This window comes from Dermacentor andersoni, chromosome 7 (genome assembly GCF_023375885.2).
Source record: "Dermacentor andersoni chromosome 7, qqDerAnde1_hic_scaffold, whole genome shotgun sequence".
NCBI lineage: Eukaryota > Metazoa > Arthropoda > Arachnida > Ixodida > Ixodidae > Dermacentor > Dermacentor andersoni.
Window position 1 is genome coordinate 123,077,439 of NC_092820.1, and position 24,830 is coordinate 123,102,268.

Sequence of the window (24,830 nt, forward strand, 5' to 3'; positions counted from 1 at the left end):
CCGTCCTGGTATTGCTGGAGCCGTGTTCCGTAACAGCCGCTTATTTTCCATTGTTTCGTTATCACCCGTGTAGCTGGGGTTAACCGCAGCGGCCGAGCCCAACGCTTTATCTCTCCACAAGTACACACTACACTCCACCCTCTGATACAAATCGTGCGGCGTACTTTGGCGCTTAGGAGGCAGGCAGTATCGCCCTCCCTCGTCGTACTCTTGCAACTGCTTGCGAACCTAATGTAATGGTGTAGTCCTATTGGACCGTGTGCCCACCTGTTTGTGTGTGTGTGTGTGTGCGCGGCTAGAGGTGAGCTCTGTGTCGGAGCGCTCGGTCAGCTGTGCCGCGCATGGTATCGTCTTCTCACGTGGGCATTCGTGCATCGTCTTGGTGTTGCCGTAACGTCGTGGCCCCGTGAGTACCCGTACAAGGTGCACGTAAGTACGAGTTTCTGCCATTCTCATCAGTCATGCTGCTCTGCCTATTTGCACCACAGCTGTTTGTTGTATCTGTACCGACCCTTGAGCTGTGTTTCGGTAGGCTCCGGTTAGCTGTGCATTGCAAAGTGTCGTTTTCTCACGTGTATTGTCCTGCATCGTTTTCGTTTGGCCCGGGTTTGACCTTGTAGTTCACCTCGTGAGTACCCGGACGACGTACATGCAAGTGTGTGTTTCTGTCATTATCATCACTTCTGTAGTTTTGCTTATTTTAGCCACAACTCTTCTATCTCGGCGCAACATTTCTAGACTGTGGAGTCGCTCGTAAACGTTCTCTCAGAAGTGCTATCACGAGGGCCAGTTGGTATATGACATGACCGCATGGTGTGTGGTGGCGCTGCGAAGTTGGCACACAATGTGTGTCGGTGTGTGTAACACGTAACGCAAGGTGCAGCCGGTCACAAAAGTTGACAGGACACGGATTCCACGAGAAATGTGCATTTCTACTCGGTTGAGGCACGGCGCACTTGTTTTAATGGATCACTGTGTAGGTCGGAAAAACTACTAGACACTGGCGAATTTAAATTCCAGGCGCCAAGTGTGCGGCTATGATTCGCCTGAATTAAACTTTCTCGCAAATCACATGTCTCGCAAACGTTTGTGACCGACCTCAAAGCGTTCGTTTGTAGTTTTCGTGTGAGTGTACCTGCGTATGTCACCTTACCAGTGCAACCTTACGCCAGGGCGTCGTACGTTCTTCTCGGTACGAAGTTCAGCTTGAACAGGTTAAGCATGTCCAGTGACAGGCGTGCTAGGATGTAGGCTTATCACTTGCGGTTTAGTGCGTTTGTGTCTTTCTCTGATCAGTCCGTGATGTGTATTTTGTTAGCGTATTAGATGTAGCGTATAGAGTGAAGGTAGCGCGGCGGTGGATCTGTGGTTGTGTAGTCGCGCTGCTGAACTCGACGAGAAGAAGGAAATAAAGAGAGAAGGCAGGGATGTTAAACAGATAAGCACCTGGCTAGCTACCTTACTCTGGGGGAGGGGAAAGAGGGAACAGAAAGATAAGCTAGAGGGAGGTAGGGGAGGGGGAAGGGAAAGCCGAGGTGAGCTCGCGCGCGCACGCGCAGGGCCTGAGCGAGTCAAAGACGTTCACGAAATAAAGATAAGTGTGTGCCGGGCTCATACCTGTTGTGTATGTTGCCCTGTGAACAGGTTCAACGCCATATCAAAACTGTGTTTTTCCATAGTCACCAGCCGAATATTATGGAAACGAGCCCGTTTGACAGTGCCGACTGGTTTTCCCGGATTGACTGGGCCAACCCTCTCCGTTATATCGAGCGACAGCCGACGACGGGGACGACAATGCCTGTGAGTGTTTCTTTAATTCTTTTTTTTTGCAGACTTCCTGTGTGCGTAACGCTAGCCAGTGTCGCAAAAAAAGAAAAAGAAATTATGGCGCTATAAGTCCCTGGCACATTGCTGCAGTATTTGTGTTACACACGGCTGCATCCGTTTATCTGATCCGCCCACTTTGAAACAAGTGACGCTAGATGCCGAGTGCCATTGATAGCCGTCCACGTCTGGGGTGCCCCGTTATTGGGTAAACCAGAACACGTATGGCTTACACGCGTCGTGGACTGTCTTGTTTATGCGTGGAGAAACTTAACAGTGAAATCAACTTGCGTGGTGGCCAGTTCCGAAAAGTTTTGTAGAGACGCTTCTGAGAGAGCCGATGTCGATTTGCAGTTGAACGTGGAGAAATTCCTGCAATGCGGAAGACACGCCGATGTCGAATTCGTCGTGAAATCGGAAAAATTCGCCATCTCGAAGACCTTCAAGGCTCACAAGCAATTACTGGCCTTAAGTAACGAAGTTTTCGAAGCCATGTTCTACGGTCAGCTTGCCGAAAAGGACACCGTGGTCATCACGGACCTCCACCCTGATGGATTCTACGGCCTTCTGAAGTGAGTACATTGCAGCCGTGTTCATTCGCCGTTGTCATAGGCGTGACCCTACTATGTGTCTTTTCGAATGTCACGAGGCATCGACCCAGAAAAGACCTGCGTGCATTGTTCGCAAGGAATAGGCGACGCCTTTACCAAGCGCTTCAGCGTACCGGCTATCTCAATTGGGATTGTTGTAAAATAGTGCATTATGTCCTTTTACAACGAAGCCGTTAGTGCGACTAGAAGCATTCAATAACGTCACCTCTGTTTGGACGGTATTCTACAAAAGATCTAATGACTCAAGAGGTTTATTCTGGAAGTGGGGAAAATGTTAAAGGCTATGTGCGGGTAAATTTTGAAGTGTGTATTATTTCGGAGATAAATGAAAATTGCTGAACTTTCGTTCTCGGATTGTTAACAAGTTTTATGCAGTTTCCTCACTGCCCAGTAAGGACCAAAGACTGCAGGCGTTTCACATTCGGACAATATGGCGGCAATCTGCTTGTGACGTGCACCGAAGCATTGAAGCGTGTAGGGTAATTTTGTGCATTCTAAAAATTAACACTAGCATTCTCCGAATTTCTATGCGTTGTACGAGACATGTAATATGCTTTTCTGGTGTCATCGGCGAACTATGCGGGACACGTTGCTTATATTTTGTTGAACTAGGTGGCATGCTGTCCGTGACTGACCATATATGTTAATTTGTTTCAGTTAATTACAGCCTTGATAGGAATTTACTCATTAAAGTGTTTCAGACTGTCGTACGGCCGTTTTTCGCGTTTCCCATAGTGTGCCTACTTGACACCATGTTCACATTTGGTGGAGCTGGTGGGCATAGTAATTTTAATGTCTGGGAATACTTTCGCATATTTATCCGAACGGAGTGAACGAAGCAGTAATGGCAACCTAACCGCAAGAATTGACTGACCCCCTAATGCTCTCTTGCTCATCGGGGATCATTACTGGCCTATAGCGAAGTCCTCATGATCGAACCGCTGTTGTTTCCACTTCAATATCTTTAATTACAATGAAACTTCCCGCAACTCAGTGATGGATTGAGTTTTCGTTGGCATCTATATCATCACCATTCGGCATGTTTGGCGGAATGGAATGGAATGGAATGGAAAACTTTATTGAGTCTTTTAAGGTTTTAGCGGGTCGAGGCCGAAGTCTTCATTCTGGAAGCTTGGGTCCTCTTCAGCCATGGATGGGCCCCTAGTCCAGGGCTCCACTGAGCCGGGCCGCCTCGCACGCGTGCGCTATTAGAGCTCTTTGAGCCTCTAGCTCGCGGCTGGTGAGCCAGCTCTCCCATTGCTCCGCACTTGGTGTTTTGTGTTTGTGGAATGCCTGGTTTCTTGTACACTCCCATGTGATGTGGTATAATGTTGGTTTAGCTCCACACCACGGACAGGTTGCGCTATACTGCGTGGGGAACATCCTACTTAGTATGTGTAAGTTTGGGAAGGTGCCCGTTTGCAGTCTCCGCCATCCTGCGGCCTCCTCCTTTGTTAATGCTTTATGTGGTGGGGGATATTGATATCTCAGCCCCTTATAGAGGTTTAATAGCTCTGAATAGCTGTTCCCGCAGTTGATCCGTGGCCCCTCTGGGGCGGTTGACGTTCCTGCTCGGCTGGTCATCCCTCGAGCTAGGCTGTCCGCCCCTTCGTTGCCCCTGATCCCTGCGTGGCTTGGTATCCAGATAATGTTATGTGTGGGTTGTCCCTCAGCGATTGGAACTCTGCTGAGGATCTTGAGCGCCGTGCTACTAATTCTGCCTCTTATATAGCTCCGGCACGCCTCTTGTGAATCTGTTAGAATATTGAGGGATATTCCTGTTCTATAACCTTCTTCTGCTGCCAGTGCGACAGCAATTTCCTCTGCCTCGGTTATGTTAGCCACCTCGGCCGTGAGTCCTGTGATTAATTCTCCTTGATTATTTACTACTACCGCTGCCGCGTTGTTTTTGTGTGCTTGTGAGTATAGGGACGCATCGGTATAGACTGTATTGTCCCTATGTCCCATTGTCTTTTCGTAAAACTCTGCCCTAGCCTGTCTCCTACTCGCATGGAGGTTTGGGTCCATGTTGCGAGGGATAGGTTGTATTCGTAGTTTCTTTCTTAGTGGGTCTGGTATTGTGGCCCTGCTACTTTGTGGTTTTTCTACTTCCCGACCTAGCTTTGTCAGGAGCGCTCTTCCTGTTGTTGTATTGCTGAGTCTTCGTACTTGTGCATTGAGCTGGCATTCCCTTAGTTCTTCAAAAGTGTTGCTGATTCCAAGTTGCATGAGTTTGTCGTTGGATGTGTTCCTTGGGAGGTGGAGAGCTGTTTTATACGCTTTCCGGAGGATGATCTCCACTTCCTCTTTTTCGGTTTTGGTGATTGCATGGTACGGCAGTGAGTATGTGACCCGGCTGACTATCAGGCTGTTGACCAACCTGAGTGTGTCCTCCTCTTTCATGCCATATCGCTTGTGTGCCACTCTGCTAATCATTCGGCCCACCTGTCCTGCTGCTTTGTTTAGCAGGCAGATTGTGTGGCTGCATTTCCGGCTTCCTTGCAGCCACATGCCGAGGATTCTAATCATCTTTTGTTCCGGGATGTTCTGTCCTTCTAGCCTTACATCGAGCGGGGCATCAGTGGGGTGTCTGCCCACCCTGAGGAGTTCAGATTTCTCCGTGGAGCATCTGAGGCCTCTTTGCTTTGTGTATTCTTCGATGCAGGTGGCAGCTTCTTGTAGTGCCTCTTGTTTATCCCCTAGTGAGCCTTGAGTAGTCCAGATCGTTATGTCGTCCGCGTACATTGCGTGACTGATTCCTTGGATTTTGCTAAGTTTCTTGGTAAGGTTGACCATCGCTATGTTGAAGAGTACTGGCGAGATTACTGAGCCCTGCGGAGTGCCCTTGCATGGCGTTTGAAAGGCGTCACTCCGTAGGTCTCCCAGGCCTACTGTCGCTGTTCTGTCGGTTAGGAAGCTTCTGATATAGTCATGGACTTTCTTCCCGCAATTAGTGGTGTTGATCCCCTCCATAATGGCGGCGTGGGACACGTTGTCAAAGGCTCCCTTGATGTCGATGGCCATGACCACGTTTTCCCCGTGTTTCGGCATTGTCTCGAGTACCTCTTCCTTTAGCTGTAGCAAAATATCTTGGGTAGACAAGTTTGCCCTGAAGCCGAACATGGTGTTGGGGTACCATCCTCCGTCTTCAAGATGCGTTTGGATTCTTCGGGTTACTATTCTTTCGTACAGCTTGCCTAGGCATGATGTAAGCGAAATTGGTCTGAGATTTTCAATTTGGAGTTTTTTGCCTGGTTTGGGCATCATCACAACTACGGCGTGTTTCCACTCCGCTGGTACTTTGCCTTCCTCCCATAGTTTGTTGAGGTAGAGGGTGAGCTGATCAATTGCTTCGTCGCTGAGGTTTCGAATTAGCGAGTTTCGGATTTTGTCCGCCCCTGCTGCTGTGTTCTTCGTTGTAGCCCTTACAGCCTCGACGACCTCTTCTCTTGTGATGGGTCGGTCTGTAGTTGAATTTTCTTCACCCTAGTAGTCGCCTCGGTAGCCTTCTACCGAGATCTTTCCGTAGCATTTTTCCCGTACTGCTTGGAGCAGTTGTTCTTCTGTTCCTTCATACTGATGGATTAATCTCTGAATGGATTTGCTGCTTTCCGCCTTGCTCTTGCTCGGATCCATGAGTGTTCTGAGGATATGCCATGTTCTGGCTGTGCTTAGGGTGCCATTCAGTGAGGTACTAAACTGCTGCCACCCCTGCCTTGCCAGCTGCGTTGCATACTCCTCTGCTTGCTGAGTTATTTCGGCAATTTTCTTCTTAAGCTTTCTATTTAGCTTCTGACGCTTCCACCGCTTGGTTAGGCCTCGTCTTGCCTCCCATAGCCTGAGGAGTCGTTTGTCCACTTCTGGTGCTTGTTCTGTTCGTTCCACTTCTTTTGTGTAGAGATCTCTTATTTGTCTGAGTTGATGGCTCCAATCCTCTGCCGAGGTTATGTCCCCTTTTAGCTGTTTACAGTGGACTCGAAAGGCATCCCAGTCTGTTAGACATGCCTTGCCAATCTTCCTCCTGATGATTTCTGCCTCTGTGCTGACCCTGATGATGTAGTGGTCGCTGCCGAGGTTTTCTTGCAAGTTCTCCCATTCGACTTGCTTAGCGCCCCTGACAAAGGTTAGGTCGGGACACGTGTCCACGCTTACGCTATTGCCCTGTCTGGTGGGTTGGCTTTCATCTGTGAGTAGCTCGCAGCCTATGTTTTCTGCAGCTGTGCAGATACTGCGCCCTTTCTTGTCTTCGATTCTACTGCCCCACTGCGGACTCTTCGCATTGAAGTCTCCTGCTATTATTAGGGTGTTTTGCCCTGCAAGCTTCTTCGCTTCCGCAAAAAGCTTAATGAAATTTCCTCTGTTTTTAGGTGGGCTATATAGATTGATTACGAAAGTGCTCTTAGCTTTCTTTTTCCGTTTTGGGATCACTTCGGTCACGATATGTTCTAGCTGTGTGTCTTCTAGTTCCTTATGTGTTATGGTTGTTATAGGGGCGCGAATTGCGTCCGCTATAGACAGACGCGCGCAGAGAGAAGAGAACGAACTTTTGAGAGCAACCGGCGAGCAGCCGAGCGGCGGTGAAACTGAGCCTTTATTGTACGTACGTGCCTACCACGCCGAGGAGGTCGGCGCCCCGAACATAAACATCCGCTCGTTGTGCAGACGCTCACGGCGGCGGCGGCGGAATCGGATCCTCTACAGGTCACGGCGGCGGCGGCGGATTCGGATCCTCTACAGGGCTCCCCCCCGTAGATACAAAGGTCGCTGCTGTCGTACTGATGCCCAGGACACGTGTTTACTCACGGGGCAGGGTACGGATGGGGGAGAATCGGGCGGGGAACGAGTGGGGAGTGCAAGAGGAACGCACAAGTTTGCCATGTACGCGGGCTTCACACGGTCGATTGAAATCACGTCCTCACGGCCGTTCACAGAAACAGTAAATGTCTTTTCTCCGCGCTGTAACACTTCGAACGGGCCGTCGTACGGTGCAGTGAGGGCGGGCCGGATGCCTTCGCGGCGCATGAAAACGTGACTTGAGGCAGCTAGGTCTTTGCTTACGAAAACGTCGTAAGTGGAGGGCTGTCGAGGTGATGTTGGTCGCAAACGCTCAAAGAGCGACCGAAGTTGCTCAACGTAGGCAGGAGGCGAGAGGTTGGGGACTGCAGGTGGTGCGAAGAATTCACCGGGTAGACGTAGTGTCGTCCCGTAGACCATTTCGGCAGCAGTACACCCTAGATCTTCTTTTATCGCCGACCGAATACCTAGTAGAACTAGCGGCAGGTCGTCGACCCATGAAGTTCGAGCGTCGCGGGCGATGAGGGCGGCTTTCAACTGGCGGTGAAGCCTTTCCACCATTCCATTTGCTGACGGATGGTATGCAGTTGTGTGGATGTGGCGGATACCGAGGATGCTTGTTAACGCTCCGAAGAGCTCACTTTCAAATTGTCGTCCGCGGTCGGTTGTTACCACGCTGGGGCAGCCGAAACGAGATATCCAACCGGCTACGAAAACGGACGCCACGGTTGGCGCCGTAATATCGTGTATGGGAAACGCTTCAGGCCAGCGCGTGTAGCGGTCAACGCAGGTGAGGATGTATCGTTTACCGCGCGATGAAGGCAGCGGACCGACAATGTCGATGTGAACGTGGTCAAAGCGAGAGTCAGGCGGACGGAAGGGTTGAAGTGGTGACTTGGTGTGGCGGGTCGTTTTTGCACGTTGGCAGCGTTGACATTCTCGAGCCCAGCGGCGGACATCTGCGTTGATGCCGGGCCACCCGTAACGGGAGGTGATGAGGCGCTGAGTGGCGCGAACACCAGGATGGCTCGAGTCGTGTAGCTTGCCAAAAACTTGACGACGGTGCGAGGAAGGCACAAATGGACGGGCACAGCCTGTTGACATGTCGCAGACGATCGTACCGGAGGAGAACGGCAGTGGCACCTCAGCAAACGAGAGAGATGTGGACCCTGCACGCAGGTCACGCAGCTCGTTGTCAGAATGTTGTGCCTCTGCGATGATGTCGAAATCCACAGCAGCAGTGGAAAGCGCGTCGACACGTGACAGGGCATCGGCAGCCGCATTAACGGGTCCTTCGATGTACCGTATGTCGGTCGTGAATTCGGAAATAAAATGCAGGTGCCGAATTTGCCGGGACGTGTGTGTGCTGTGGTTTCCACGGAAAGCGAATGTCAGTGGCTTATGATCCGTCAGTACGTGGAACACGGTACCTTCGAGAAGGTGGCGAAAGTGGCGAATGCCAAGGTAGACAGCCAGGAGTTCGCGGTCGAAAGTGCTGTATCGAGTTTCTGCCGGCTTCATCTTCTGCGAAAAGAAACCGAGTGGACACCACAGATTCTGCTGGAATTGTTGCAGAACTGCACCAACGGCACTGGAGGAGGCGTCGGTGATGAGCCGCATGGGCGCGTCAGTTAGGGGATGCACTAGGAGGGTGGCTTGTGCCAGGGCATTCTTGGCTTCTTGGAAGGCGGCGTCTGCTTCGGATGTCCACTCCAAGATCGCTGATGGTGCCTTTGGAGCCTTCAGCATGTCGGTCAGAGGTAGAATGATGCGCGCTATATTAGGCAGGAACCGACGATGGAAGTTCAGAAGCCCGAGAAATTCGCGTAGCTTGCGAAGCGACGTTGGACGTGGAAAATCCCGCAGAGCTTGAACCTTCCTGTCCAATGGCTTGATTCCTTCAGGTGTGACAAGGTGTCCAAGAAATTCGACGTTGTCAACACCAAAGACACATTTGGCTGTGTTGATAGTTAAGCCATGTTCCTGCAGTCGCGAAAACAGCAACCGCAGGTGGTCAGCGTGCTGCTCTGGTGAAGAACTTGCCACCAGCAGATCATCAAGATAGGCGATGACGAAGTGCAGACCACGTATGACTTCATTGATGAAGCGTTGGAAAGTTTGGCCTGCATTACGTAACCCGAAAGGCATGCGGACGTACTCGAATAGGCCAAAAGGTGTTGTGATGGCCGTCTTCGGTATGTCCGCTGGTTCCACAGGAATTTGATGATATGCCTTGACTAGGTCAATCTTGCTAAATATGGTTGTTCCAGCAAGAGTGGTAGCAAAGTCGTGAATGTGCGGGAGCGGGTACCGGTCGGGAACGGTGCGGGCATTCAATGCACGATAGTCTCCACAAGGGCGCCAATCTCCGGGGTCACGCTTGGGCACCATGTGCAGGGCAGATGACCAGCTGCTTGACGATGGGCGGATTATGCCTAACTGCAGCATGTGATCAAATTCTCTGCGAGCTGTGGCGAGGCGGTCGCCAGCAAGACGTCGTGGCTTGCAGGACGCTGGTGGACCCGTGGTGACGATGTGGTGCGTCACAGTGTGCCGCACTGGAAGTTCCAAATTGGTAGGTTTGGTAAGTTCAGGAAATTCACTGAGGATAGAGGCGAATTCTGATGATGGCGAATGCGGAGCTGGTTGCGTAGAGGCGGACAGCGGTGCGAGGATACCTTGCACGGAGAGGCTGGTCGTACAGTCCACAAGTTGACGGGAGCGGAGATTCACGTTCAAACCGAAATGGGTAAGAAAGTCCGCACCTAGTATGGCGAAGCGCACGTCGGCGAGGATGAAAATCCACCGAAATATGCGACGCAGGCCCAGGTCAATGGTGAGGGAGCGTTGGCCATATGTTGCGATTGTGGATGTATTTACAGCTTGCAAAGGCGCAGTCCTTGGACAACGGTGTCGGTCCTGGCGAGAGGCAGGAATGACGCTTACCTCCGCACCAGTGTCCACAAGAAAGCGATGGCCTGCGATCTTGTCTGTGATGTAGAATAGGCGGCTTCCCGTAGCGGTTGAGTCACGCGCCGCCATTAGTGACTCGCTTCCATGTTTCCCTGCCAGCGACAAGGCTGTCGACATTTTGCAGCGCTGGCGCGGAACCTGGTGTGGTACCAGCAGAAGCCGTCAGAAGTGTGTCTTGGGCGGGAACGGGAACGCGAACGTGAGCCACCCCTAGCCAGTGGAGAGCGACGAGGCGTGTCCATCTGCATTGCTGCCATCGTGTCCATCAGCCTGTCAATTTTCTCCTCAAGGCGAGATTGCCGGGCCTCGAGGTCTGATGTGACAGTGGTCGAGGACACCGCGGAGCTTGCGCCGGAGTAGTCGTTAACGCGGTCCGCGAGCTCTGCCAGTTTGTCAAGAGGCATATCATCCGCAGCTGCCAAAACCACGACAAGTGTCTGAGGCAAGCGTTGCAGAAACAGCTCGCGCAATAGTGGACTCTCGGAGTCTTGGGTACGGTCGCCGAGTAGCTGTCGCATCCGATGTAATAGCTGCGACGGTCGGCGATCGCCGAGTTCTTCCGCGTTGAGGAGTTGCTGCAAGCGGCTTCTCTCGGACACGGTTTTGCGTGTGAGCACTATGGCCTTGAAATGGTCGTAGGGCGCGGCCGGATGTGGGGCTCTCATGACGTCGTCGAACTCATCAGCTACCTCGGAGGAAAGTGCTGAGACGACATGCAGGTACATCACACGTTGCGATGTGATGCGCCGCAGATCGAAGAGGGCTTCTACTTGCGTGAACCACACGGCGGGATTCTTCGGCCAAAACGGCGGCAGCCGCAGCTGGGCATTGGAAATGGCGTCCATGGCAGCGCTGGGGGCAGGGATGTCGCCTGGCACTGTTGACTGGGGCTGAAGAGCCGGGGCGTCGTTGCTGAACACTGTAGTGTTCATTTCGTCTTCCATTGCGTGAGCTTGCTACGTCCGGGTCACCAAGCTATAGGGGCGCGAATTGCGTCCGCTATAGACAGACGCGCGCAGAGAGAAGAGAACGAACTTTTGAGAGCAACCGGCGAGCAGCCGAGCGGCGGTGAAACTGAGCCTTTATTGTACGTACGTGCCTACCACGCCGAGGAGGTCGGCGCCCCGAACATAAACATCCGCTCGTTGTGCAGACGCTCACGGCGGCGGCGGCGGAATCGGATCCTCTACAGGTCACGGCGGCGGCGGCGGATTCGGATCCTCTACAGTTGTTATTTTGTTGCTTATTAAAGTCGCTGTTCGTCCATTTTCCTGACACGTATATCCTTTTAGGGTTGGGATGCAATTTGTTTCCTGTAGTAGTATTAAATCTGGTGGATTTCCTCTAGTGTTAATGAACTGTTGCAGGAGCCCTTGCTTGCGCTTGTAGCTCGTGCAGTTCCACTGCCAAATCTCTAGTTGGTTTGGTCCTGCCATGTTGACGTATTGGTGTTGTTATTTGTTCCCTGGGATTCTGATCCAAACCTGCGCTCGTTGTAGAGGCGGTCTCTGGCGTCGTTTACTGTTCTCTGTGTAGTTTGATTCTTTACGTAGTTGCGGAAGCTCTGGTCTTGCAGGGCTATCTTTTGATTTAGCTGCTGCATTTGCTGCTGCATTTGCTGCATGAAAGCTTTGAGGTCTTCAACTGAGGTGTTCCCCTCGCTAGTTTGCGTGCTCTCTATATGTTGCTGCGGCGGTGATGGCGCCCTAACTGGTGAGAAACCTGCCTTTCTCATCTCTTGCATTTCCTGAATTAGGTCGTCTATTCTTTTCCTGAGCTGCCGGGTTTCTTCGCGGCAGAGCTCAAGCTCCTTTTTAAGATTACTGTTTTCGGCACAAAGCCTCTTCTCGTTTTCTGTCTGCATGCTTGTGTTATTGGTTATGTTGTTGTGCGGAGCAAGAAGCGTTTTGGGAGGGCCGGCTCCCCAGCTCACCTTAACTCCTCCGCTTTTCTTCTGCTGATTTGGCTTCGACCAGGTCTGCTGGCCCGCGCCGCCCAGGGGTGGGTAGGACTCGTCCCTCTCCCGGCTTCGGCCCTGGCCTTGACTGTGGCTGCGACCTCGGCTGCGGCTCCTGGATTCACTCCGGTAGTCGCTCCGTCGCTCTTGATCTTCATTCCGGAACCAGCGCGGTCGCCTTGCTCCGCTTCTGCTCCTGCTGCGTCCCCGCCGCTGTTGGCCCTGGGGTCCCCATCGTAGTTCGTTTGTCGACTTTAGGCGTTGTTTGCAGTCCTTTGTGCCCGCCGCGTGGGAGCCCCCACACAGCAGACACTTGGGTGTACATTGATGATGTTCTTCCGGATCTTTCTGGCCACATTGCTTGCAAGCTCTGATTCCGGGGGTCGGGCAAACGTCCGACCGGTGACCTTGCTGGCAACAAATATAGCAAACTTGCCGCGTTGGTCTGTATGGATAACACCACATCTCTCCCCCGTAGTACAATACTTGCTTGGGGAGGATGGGGCCATCAAAGGTGATAACAGCTGTGCTAGATCGGCCTAGCATTCTCGCCGCTAAAATCTTCACCCCTTGCGTGCGTGTTCGTAAGTTTGTCTTGAGTTCTTCGGCGGGAGTCCCCGGGTCCACCCCGTGAATGACCCCGCGCAGCGTTCCCTCCGGCGCCGCCACGTGCGCGTTGACTTCGTAGCTGTGCTCACCAAACTTCAGTTGCGTGATGCGCCTGACTTGCTGAGCAGCACTTTCGTTGTCTGTACTAATTATAATGATGTTTGAGCCCATGCGGAGCCGGATGATGAGGTCTTCAGCCCTGCATCCATGTCCGGTGGCCGCAACCACCGCTCGCGCCACTTGGTGTGTCTGCAGGTTTTTCACTGCCAGTCCCTTCGGCCGGAGGACTATCTTTAAATCATCTCTGGGGAGCGGAGGCAGTCTCCTCCTCGGCGCTCTCTCTCCCTCTCCTTGCTTGGCCACAGCTGGCGCGCCATCTGTGCTCTTCGTCGAGTCTAGGGAATTTTCATTCCCTAGCTTCTTTCCCGCCAAAAGTTCTGCTTTTCCGCTACGTTGTCGTTTTCTTTGCCGCTTGGATATGGCGATCTCCCAATCCGTGTCTGTGTCCTTGCCTTGATTTGCTTGTGACATTGGTGTCGCTGGGGTGCTGCCTTTCAGGGCTTGAGTAGTTACCGCTGCTCCGTGGGCGAGGGTCTCCCCGGCGGCGTCGCTGAAATCTTCATCCATAATTTCGTGTGTTTCCGCCATGAAACTTGTCGAAACTTGGGGTTGTAGGTGTTCGAGGTTGGGGTTGATGACTCAGGAAATCGCTCCAGGCTCCTCTGCCGCTGGCCGAGGCTGGGAGGGCCGCGGAGCCCCGCTACCGTGTTAGGCCTAATGGGCCTAGCTTCTGCCGGCCACGTAGGGAATCTTCAAGCTCGTGTAAATCCAAAAATAGCGGACCCACCGGCTCGAAAATGGTGTCCTCGTGGTCCGTTCCGCTTCCGGCGTCGGTTCCGACCAAAATTTGGACGGTCCAATTGGGTTAGACGGGTAAAAAATCCCGAAAACTACGGAGCGCATATAAAGCAGCAGCCAGGGTCCCTCGATCTTCTTCTTCCTCCATGTTTGGCGGACTTCTGTTGCATGCAGCAATAAGTTAGGTATCGTAGTTTCAGTTGAGGTTCTGTTTAACCGGACTTCGCAGAAAGTTTCGTTCCATATAACACAGACAGACAGACAGACAGACAGACAGACAGACAGACAGACAGACAGACAGACAGACAGACAGACAGACAGACAGACAGACAGACAGACAGACAGACAGACAGACAGACAGACAGACAGACAGACAGACAGACAGACAGACAGACAGACAGACAGACAAAACACTTTAATTGGTCCTAAGGGACTACGTTGTCGTAGTCGCGGGCCGCACCTGCGCCGGAGGCGGAAGACCGTGATCTTCAGCCATGTCGCAGGCCCTTTGGACAGCCCGAAGCTGGACTTGAAGGTCGTTGCTCTTGACGGCTTCATCCCAGTCTTCTTGCCGGTTTAAAGGCAAGTGGCGCAACGCAGAACATTGCCACAGCATGTGGTTCAAGGTCGACCGTTCCTCGCCGCAGTCTGGGCAGCGGGGATCCACACCCGGAGTGTAGTGGCTCAGCCTCGAGCGAGACGGAAAGGAGCCCGTCTGCAGCATTCTCAGCACCGAGGCCTGGGGTCTGCCCAGCTTCGGGTGAGGAGCCGGATACTGTCTGCGTCCCAGCTGGTAATGAGTAGTGATCTCGTGGAAAGTAAGCAGCGGGGCCGTGGTTCGGTCGATCCCCTGCGAAGCCGGGCCCCTCGGACTGGCGCTGTTGATGAGACCTCGCGCCTGGTCGTGGGCCAGCTCATTAGAGTTGATCAAGCCGGGGGAGACGTTCCGGCCCATGTGAGCCGGGAACCAAGTGATGACATGACGGGCCGTGCCAGTCTTGCGGGTCCTCAGCACCTCCGCAGCCTCGACCGAGACCGAGCCGGCGAGAAAGGCCATCGCCGCCGACCTGGAGTCCGTGAAGATCTGCGTGCGCCCAGGTTCGCACAGAGCCAGCGCCACTGCGACTTGCTCTGCGACGGACGCCGTCGAGCGTTGTATAGACGCCGCATTCAGGATCTTGCCCTGGGGGTCAACCACCGTGGCCACGTACGAGTTTGATCCGGGATACCGCGCCGCGTCGACAAAGGACGCGAGCTCTGGGGTTTGCAGGGCAGTCCTGATGAGTGCTAGGGCTCTGGCTGCGCGCCGGGCCTCGTTGTGTTGTGGATGAACATTCCTCGGGAAGGGGGAGACACGAAAGGTTTCCCTTTCACTCTGGCAAAGCGGGACATCGCACGACTCCTCGGCCATGGCTGCCAGAACCACCATCTCGAGTATTCGGCGGCCGGCCTTGGTGGTGGAGAGGCGAACGATCTGTGCCGTTTACTGCGCTTCGACGACTTCGCTCCCGCACGCATCTGGCCGTCGACGGACGCGCAAACTTCGTTCCATTGCTGCTGGCCGAGCTCCTTGCAGTGCGATTCGATCTCGCGGTTGAGGGCCGCAATCCTCCTCCGGAGGTTGCGATTCAGCTTCTGCGTCTTCCATCTGGCCGTGAGAGAATTCTTAGCTTCGAGCAGGTGCGCCAATCGAGCGTCCATGCGATCGAGCTTGAGGTCCGTTTCGACGGTCCTGGTGACCGCAGCTACATCCTTCTTGAGCTGCGCTACGAGGTCCGCAAACGACTCGTATTTTTCGTGGTCGTCCTTCCTTCTCTTTCGGAAGGCGTCCCAGTCGACTATTTCGAAGGCCCTCTGCGGGGCCGCGCTGACCGGTAGGGAGATTTCCACGATGTAGTGGTCACTTCCCAGGTTCTCTTGTAAGTTGTGCCACTCCGCTCCCGGCGCGTTCTTGACGAAGGCCAGATCTGGGGGGGTGTCTCTCGAGACCGAGTTTCCCATGCGTGTGGGGTGAAGGGGGTCGGTTATCAGTTCTAGGGAGCTGTCAGTCGCTGCCTGCAGGAGTCTGCAGCCTTTGGGAATGCTTCTCACGTAGCCCCAGGCTTCGTGCGGCGCGTTGAAATCTCCAGCCATAACGAGCGGCGTCTCCCTCGCCTTGGACGATGCCTTGGTTGTTAGGCTGTAGAAGGTCTGCCGGTTGTCCCTAGGCGAGCAGTACACATTGATAACGTAGACGCTGTTCTTGAGCCAACTGTTTGGTACGAGCTCGACGAGCAACGCTTCCAGCTTCTTGTTGCCCGTCCGGCCCGTCTGCTTCGTCTGTTTCACTTTGTCGGCCCAGGTGGGACCTCCTGCGATGCGCACGTTGGACTTGGAGCGGCCCCTTGATTGAGAGCGCCCTCGTTGCACGGAGCGCTCATGTGAGCGGGAGCGCGTTCTAGAGCGGGAAAGACTGCGCGAGCGGGAGCGTCCCCTCGAAGAGCTCCTCTTCCGTAGCGCTGACGTCAGTGCCTGGCTCATCTCGCGTGCCACGTTGCCGATATAACACAACGTTGCTAACATTGTGCCTGTTGGCGGCAAGTTCTTATCATCAGTCCGTCTATCGGGCATTTCGTTTTAAGCGAATTTGGTTTTTCCCAGATTCCACTGTACTAATAAATGTTGTATGACTTGAAAATAAGCAGTGAATCGAAGCGTAATAGTACTGATTATACGACTTTGCGTTCGAGGATGTGATGTGGAAATTTGTAACTGCAGAAAATTGCCACAGTAGGCCATGAGTTGATTGACCATATTTGATATGCGTTTCGTACTTGAAAAATACTGTTTCACATTTAGTAAGTCTTAATTGATATTTAAATGTAACGAAATGTCTGTTGCATGACATGCTCTATCTTATTTTTTATTTTTATGTACTCCTGCTGGGGAAGGAAGAGGCCCTGCAATATGTACTCGTATGAACAGTGTAAATAAGTATTTGTGCACACATCAAAGAAACTTTCACTTAACCCTGTAATGTCACAACACCGTTTCCCTCTGCGTAAAATTTTAACACCTTTATCTATGTTTCCGGTAGTTGAGAGCGAATTTATACAAAAAAATAAAATGTTCTTTTAGTCCAAGCTATATTAGCATATCCAATAATTATTGATTGGGTTGATGAACAACGTTGCCATCTTTTTTCGAACATGACGCTATACTGAGGCAACGAAGTCGCTAAATTTTCGCTATATCCTGCTCGAAGGTCGCTAAAATTGTCGCTAGGATAGTTTAAAGATATTGATGCTGTTTAGGTGTTCTTTCAACATTATAATGTAGGCTAACATCGAGCAAAACATTGCCTGTTCGTGTAGTGTCCATGCAGGTTAAGAATAAAACTTGATTAGGAAGGTATAGAAGACTTAATTCATATTAAAAATTCATTTAGGAAACAATGTAAGGTGACAGCCGCAATCCTGCGTTTGCGTCCACATTTTAAGAAAAACATTTTGCGCGGTTCAAACAATCGCAGGTAACCTTATTCTCCCATCAGAGAGACGCTATAGTCCACTCTACGCCAGCAATATCTTTAGCTTTAAGCGCTCGTGAAAGAAGTGATATTTCTCATGTTCACATTGTGTACCTGTGTACAGGTGAAGTACTACGTCGCCGCCCCTTGATCCATCTGAGTGCTAGTTCCGTGCAGTATTGATTTGTCCGAAAGCCGCGAGAAACGGGGCCAGATGCATTGATTGGCGTGGACGAGCCCAACTGTAGCAGGCGTTTCTACAGTTCATATCTCCTATTATTCACCTGCTGCACTGGAAACGCCTCCATAAATTTTAAATTCATGGCACTAAGTCCACCAATCGAACTTAACTAAGCAACTCCAGCAACAGCAGTGTAAAGAGCCTTTTCAAGTGCTTCCTGAAGACAAAAAAAAAATACCACAACAAAAGAAAACGCGCATTTTGTGAGCACAATTTAAAGGTTGTTTGCCTCATTGCAACTGACCACAGCGTGCGCTCCTGGTGAGTGGAGACCGCCATGCGCTACAGCCAATTTCGGGTACCTTTTTTTTCTAGCTTTTTAATGATAAAGTGGCGTATGTTCGGCACTCGTTTATATGATTATTTTATCCTAACCGATCGTCCCGTGCTATCTCTTTGCAGGGGTTATATCATTAGCCTGTGTTATTGTGTTTTAAATTTCAGATGCATATTATTGACGACGAGGCTTTCTTCCTTCATTTGCCTGTCATGCTATACGTCGCTATAACGTATTGTGCCATTTAGGGAAAAGAAAACCTCCGGGACTTACCCGTGTATCTATCTGGCCTTGTATATTTGGTGATACGTTCGTCTGTGGCAGCTATTTTTGCCACCCCGCTTTTGTGGCGCAGGTACGTGTACGCGGGAGGGGCCAGGATCGAAAACTGTCTTGAAGCCTTGCACACAAATGCTGCAGCTGAGAAATATCTCTTCGAAGAGCTGACAAGTGCGTGCCTGGCCTACCTTCGCGACCACGTCGACGCCAAAGAAGCGTGTCCCCTGCTCGACTGTGCCTTCGAGAGCGGCTACGGATTGCTGGACAAAGTGGCGGAGGCAGTGCTCTTTACCAAAGGCGAGGACGTGCTTCGTTCCGATACGTTTTTCAATAGTCGTCCGGAGACGGCGCATCTTGTTCTGGACAAGGTAACAGTCAACAGCATGACGAGAGTTTCATGCCAAGATTGCTTAGCATGAAACTCTACTGTAGCGTGGGCTGCATTCCTCCGAGCACGGTTCCGAGCAAGAAACAAAAAAATCGTGAGCGAGCGGTGTCACGTGACTGAGCTACTGAAGTAGGGGGCGCGCAGCTTCCGGCTTGGAGAAGAGAGAACGGCGCAGAGCAGGCGAGCGGTTGTCAAAGTTTGAAAGGTGGAGCTACTTTAGTGAGTATGCGGCTCCGAACAGCACTATTTTTTTTCGTCTGTTCACCTGGTCAAAAGCAATTGTTCCGTAGTTATTCTATAGCCATCGCGCACATTGTGCAGACATTATTATTTGTCGTGTTGAGAAATGTCAACGAAATCGTGTGCTTGTGTTCTCTATCTATTCGCCCCAGCGTGCCGTATTAATTTACAATAGACAAGGTGAACGTTAACCGGCGTATATAAAACATTAAGAAGCATGTTCCAGGTTACTTTAGAATAGAAAGAAAGGAGCATTATGAGCTTGAAACTTTAAACTGCGCGGTTAACGTGAACAAGCTGCGCCTTGGAACGGTAGCCACGAGACGAGCGATCGCGTACGTCGCATCACGTGAGCGATCGGCGATGACGAAAGTTCCGGTGTACCGAACCGGAAAATTCTGGCACAGACCGCGCTTGCGAAGTGGCATGGAAGCCATGGGTCACCCTTGCCGTACACTTCCCGCTGTTAGAAGTCGTTGCTTATCTTGGACCGCTGCTGGGAGGCAAGTGTACGGATCTGAGCTGTGTGACGTGCTTCCTCAGCAGGGAAGAGAGTCAGGGCGATAGAATAGTTCACGTGAGAAGCGAAACGCAGAATGGTGTCAAGGAAGAAGCTACGCGGTGGACGAACGTAAAGAAGCGGAAGGGGCGGTAAACAACGGTTTGTTGTTGTTCATCGCATTATAACAATGGGCAGCAGGAAGCACGAAACATCGATAGCCGTGGCCGTTCGCATCGTTGCGGATTCAGCATAGTGCGTCGCTTGGTCGACGTAGACCGTAATCGAACACTACAAATTTTTATACCCTTAAAGGTGTTTTCTTGTCGCACTGCTAACACCTTTACCGTTAGTGCCGTACAAATATTTATAGAGGTAGCGGTAGCGGCCCGGTACCGGACGCATGCACCACCCTGCTCATCCGATCATCTACTTTCACTGCGCTAGCTTGTACCCGCTCTCCGCTGCTGCGTACTCCTCGCCTCTTGTCAGCCAATTAGATAAGAGAAAACTGTCAAGATAGACTATGCTATATCTGCTTTGAAGACAAACAAAAGACGACTGCCAATACAGGAGGAGGGCTTTTGATTGGGCGGATGTAACAACGCTGCGGGTCACCGCCCGGTGCTTGTGTCGGCAGTTGTGTAAATGGAACGTCAGGGGATATGCGTGAAAACACATTTTGAGAATTTTACATCATAAGGTCCCTGGTACAGATCCTCGACTATCCCTTTTAGAAGGTGGCTGACCTTGACCTCTTTCGCCATTTGAGGTTCCAGGGCCTTGTACAACTTAAGCTTAGGCACTTTTACGATGGATGTTGTGCACCGGGAAGTTATGCTCGCTCTGCCCATTTTTTAGCTGCCGGATCCCTGGAACACTTCTTGATTTCATCAACGAACTTCTCCCACGTTGTGAAAGTTGAGTCGTCGGTCCACGTTTTTAGTGACTCGATTTACTGCTGCCACGAGACGCTGAGGACTGGCGAGCTGTCGCAGTTGGAAACGATCTCTCGTTGTAGAATGGCAATTCGGCTACTTCAGTAAAACTCCACGGATTGCGCCTCTGTGGTCGGTTCGCCGTCGTTCTTCGGGGGCGCCGTTGTTTTACCCCGCGCCTGCACAAGAGCTGTTACGATGGGATTTGATTTGCAATTTTGTTATCGTATACAGAATGCAATCATGAGGTCCTGGAAATATTTACCAATATTGTGTCGTATTCCTAGATGACTACAGATACGTATTTATTCAAATAATACTGCCCCGTTTGCTTTCCGCTTAATCTTAACGCTAAATTTAGACAGGCTATCAGCACCTTATACTTGCATTCTTTAGGCAACATATTGCACAACGTAGGGGAGGGAAAGAGATAAGAAGAAGGCAGGGAGGTTAACCAGAATCATGTCCGGTTGGCTACCCTACACCGGGGGAAAGGGAAAGGGGGAAGACAAAGATAACAGGGAGAGAGAGGAGGGAAGGAAAGAAGAAAATTGCAGTGAGTTCGCTGACGTGTGTGGCCTTACAGAAATTGCATTAATAGTCACAGTTGGTCGCACAAGCCCGTCGTGCCACGAAGCACGAAAGTGCCTTCACCGCTTTATGGGCCGACGGGCGATGGGGGCGGTGTTCCAGCAGCACCTGCACAGAAATTACAGCAATATAAATGCAGGTGGCAAATGTATTCGGGCAAGTATTCTCAAATATATTCGCAGGTGACATATGTACGAGAGATTTTGATAGTTCGTGCGGCGGTCAAGTGGACGCGATCATATTGCAAGTCGGGTGCCGCGGACTTCAAGACGACTGTCGCCGCCTTCCTGCCGAAGCTGAGGTTCTTGGCGCTGTCATCGTCGGAATTCGTGGAGTTCATCACCTCCGAGGACTCGCAAGGTGTGATGGAAAAAGAAGACGCGTTCACCATTTTGTGCAACCTGATCCACAAAGGGTGCACTGATCTGCCAGGATGGGTATGCCGGGAGAATGTGCCCCGCCGTCAGGCAATGACACCTTTCCAGACTTTCTTGAGGAATTGCAACATTTCTGACCTTTCTGACGTAAAAAAATATGTGATTGTTGTAACATAATATAACCGACAGTTTTAATTACTAGTATGGTGATTACGTTTGAGAAAGCTTTAGGCCACAGGTGAGCTGATTTCTGCGCTCAAACGTATGTTAAGCCCGAAGATATCTTTGTTGATCGACCACTGTTCCTGTTTGAATGAAATCTCTTGCATTAAAAAGAAATAAACTGTGTAGCTGGTCACAGCAAAGATCTATACTTTTGAGTCATTGGATTGACTGATATATAACTAAAAGTGGACTGTGCAGCAGAAGCAGACATCAGGATTTTCTGCTGCTTCTGTCGCAACATCTTGATTAGTATATGTTCCTCAGTTTAGGTTGAATCACTACACGTGAGTTCTGCGAGAAAGTGCTCTTCAGTAAGTGCAGTTTTCTTTATTTAAGGAATGCTTGCATAGGAGGTGTTGCAGAAGCGGTAGCAGCATGCCGAAGCAACCTATATAGTATAGTATATAGTATAGTATTTCGATTCGCTCATCGCATATTGATCTGTGCCCGTTTATAAACATTCCCTTCTTTGTTTGTTTGTTTTTTAAAGGGAAACTTGCCAATTTGAAGCTTAATTTAACGGAAATTGTTCATTGTATTCCCACCATGTTTCTCAATATTGACACGTGTACTTATCTTTATCGAGCGACCACGTTTCGCCGCCTAACAAATGTTATCGCACAGCGCGGGATGCGCCTGCAAGTATCCGAAGTTTCTGGAAAGTTATCGATGTTTCTATCCGCTGTCTGTTGTCGCCGAACCTTGTGTTATCTGATTTCATCGCGTGACACGAACGGTGTAGAACTTTGTGGAAGGCACGCGGGTCCCAACGATTAGTCTGGAACATCCGACGACTGCTGTATAAAAGCCGACGCGCTTGACCTGCTGAGCAGATTTTCGACGATCGCCGACCGTCTTCGCCGCTATTGTTGTGCTATAAGTGTAGCCTGTTCTTGTGGGCGCAGGTTCGCCCAATAAAAGTTAGTTTTGTCTTTCACAGTACTGCTACTCTGTTCTTTGACGTCACCACCACGTGACATCTGGTGGAGGTGCTTGTGCGTTCATGTACCGAACGTCCCCGCAAATCCGCGATCCAAGCCCGAAGCCCGAGGACAAAACCAACATCGCCCAAGACCGGCGCGCTAGCCGCCGACTGCAAGGACTGCCCCCAGAGCACGGACTTCTACCTGAGACGAGCAGGAAGATTGCCACCAAGTCCACCACTGTTCGAATAATATGTGCTGCATTGAAACGAGATAAATTGTTGTCAGCGAAGGTCTATATTTTTGAGTCACTGAATTAATGTGTAAGTAAAAGCGAAGTACCAAATGTAGAAGTTTTTAATTGAGCAGCAGAAAGAGACATCAAGATTTTCCACTGCTTCTGTCACGACAACTTGATTATCATACGTTCATCAATTTACGTTGAATAACTACTTTGTTTATGTGCGTTCGGCGAAAAGGTATCTGTAGAAAGCGCAGTTTTCTTTATTTGAAAAGTAATGCTTGCATAAGAGTGTGGAGAAATGGTAGCAACGTGACTAAGCATTCGTTCGTCGCGTGCTGACCGTGCCAGTTTATAAAAATGCATTTGTTTTTGTGTTTGTTTGTTTTGTTAAAGGGAAGTCTGCAAATTCGATGCCTAATTTAAAGCAAATTTATTCGGCATATTCCCACAGAAAAGTCTTCTCCCAACTGTCACTGGGTATTTACTCTCCTGTAATACTGCAGCAGGTTTAACACAAATAGAGACAATGGTTGTTTAGAAAGATCACTCGTCCGTCTCGCAAACGTTTCAAGAGAAACAAGTTTATTACTCTCATGTCAGTGTTCGTAAAAATGTCTTCATACGCACGCTTGCCGAGACGTCACAGCGTTGCATTTCTTGTCAAAATCCAATTTAAAGATCGAGTTCGTCGAGATGTGTGCTGTATTTTACTTTCATCTGTGCTTCTGTGCCGGAATATTTATGGAGCGAGAGCCTTTTATGTTGTACTGGTGTACAATCATGATTGTATTTCAGTATTCTGTCAAGCAGGTTGGTCTGTACGTCAATAGTTCAAGTGAAAGATTTGTTTTTTGTTGAAAACGTAAAGTGCATATTGTTGTTTTTCTGTGATGACTGTGTGGGGTTATTGAAAGTAGGTTATTAAGGTCACGTTTGCTAACAATTTTTCATGGCAATGGTGGATGCGTGAACTTGCATGGTAATAAATATCGAATATAATAAGCATTAACAAGATTTTGCAACTGCAGGGGGCATGCTGTCTTCGCAGAATTTGGAATAAATGCCGTGACTGAAGCTATTAGTTTTCAGTAGAAACTGTGCATATCGCACAAGCTTTGTTATGTAGGCACTCTAAATTTGTCACGAAATGCAATGTGGTTGCGAGTAAGAGTTTTCCTTGCTGAAACAATCTCGCGTGCGGGAATATACTAAACATAAATGTCGCAGATTGCTAGTATTAAAACTCGTGCCAATTACAGAGTTCCGGTAACGAAAAGTCATGGTTTGAATGGCGTCCGATTTCAATTCACCAATTACAACATGCCTTCCAAAGACATTAACTAGAAAACGTAATGAGTGCTTAAGAGTTCATTAACGTTCTTCCGAAGACATTAACTAGAGAACGTAATGAGTGCTTAAGGGTTCATTAACGTTCATATTGGGAGTTATCGCGCAAAATCTGATGGCCGCCACTGCTCTGTCACGTAGCCACCAAAAATAGTGTCAGATCTCTCATCTTTTTTAACCTCAAACAGTCCTTTCAGAAACGCAAGCCGGGGGCACGAGCGCACAAAGAATCTTAAACTGCGCCTTTCACAGTCGTCCACCTTGTCTAGTCCCGCATGTTGCATTATTACAATGTTGAAATCTAACTAGCTAGGTCGTGTGGGTACACTCTGAATATATTGTTGTTGTTTCCATCTAAGAAAGTTCTAGGTTTACTGTCAAGTTACTGCGGTTGTATGTTTCACGCTCACTGTACAAAAACGTTACACGGCATCGACAGCACTTCTGTTCCTCAGAGCCGTTTCACCAGTTTCTTTGAAAGAGAAGCATTCTGTTTTGGTAGTAAGAAGCAACTCACTAAAATTAGTTTCCCGACCTATTTAAAGGTTAATGAATATTGGGGTTCATTTTTAGGGATATAGAGGCAGCTGGGACATCATAAGCACTCCTCTTACTCGACACAACCACAAGTTCTGAATATGATTTAGCCGTGTGTACTAAACTGTAATCCTGCATTGTAAAAGACCAATCTTTTCCCATTGTGAGATTCAAAGTTTGGTTGGAATGTATGACTATACTGTGTGTGTCGCGTCTCTCACTATGCTGTAAGTGCAGTTATTGCTTTATATTACAACTGTAACTCAAGCGATGTCAAGGTGTGACACCGCGAGTGTGATTGCTTGTGTACTTGTATTTACGCCGCTTAAGCCTTCAATAAATGACGTCATGTGAGGCCTGGCGCCTCTTTTGACTTGTCGCACTCAGTGTCGGCTGCTTTAGCAGTGCTTGCTCATTGCTTTTTCCTTCCTATGCATTCGTACCTGGCACTAAATATTCGATGGCATCACCTGAGGAACTGTTGTGTTGCGATAGAAAATAGTTGAATAAACGAGAAACTTTTCAGGCGTTCCCTGCGGTTGTGATTTCAATTTCTACGACTGAAGTGGGCTCTCCCAAAAGGCACTACC

The 24,830-nt window shown here is 50.2% G+C and overlaps 1 protein-coding gene across 1 annotated transcript; it reads left to right on the plus strand.

Annotated features, from left to right (window-relative positions):
- The first annotated feature begins 309 nt into the window (after positions 1-309).
- Positions 310-24,613, plus strand: LOC126533887 (BTB/POZ domain-containing protein 6-B-like). Its single transcript, XM_050181097.2, has 5 exons — positions 310-429; positions 1,645-1,800; positions 2,179-2,396; positions 18,008-18,299; positions 20,770-24,613. Exons 2-5 carry the CDS (start codon positions 1,696-1,698, stop codon positions 21,139-21,141), a joined length of 987 nt encoding a protein of 328 aa, XP_050037054.2. The 5' UTR covers positions 310-429; positions 1,645-1,695; the 3' UTR covers positions 21,142-24,613.
- The last annotated feature ends 217 nt before the right edge of the window (positions 24,614-24,830 follow it).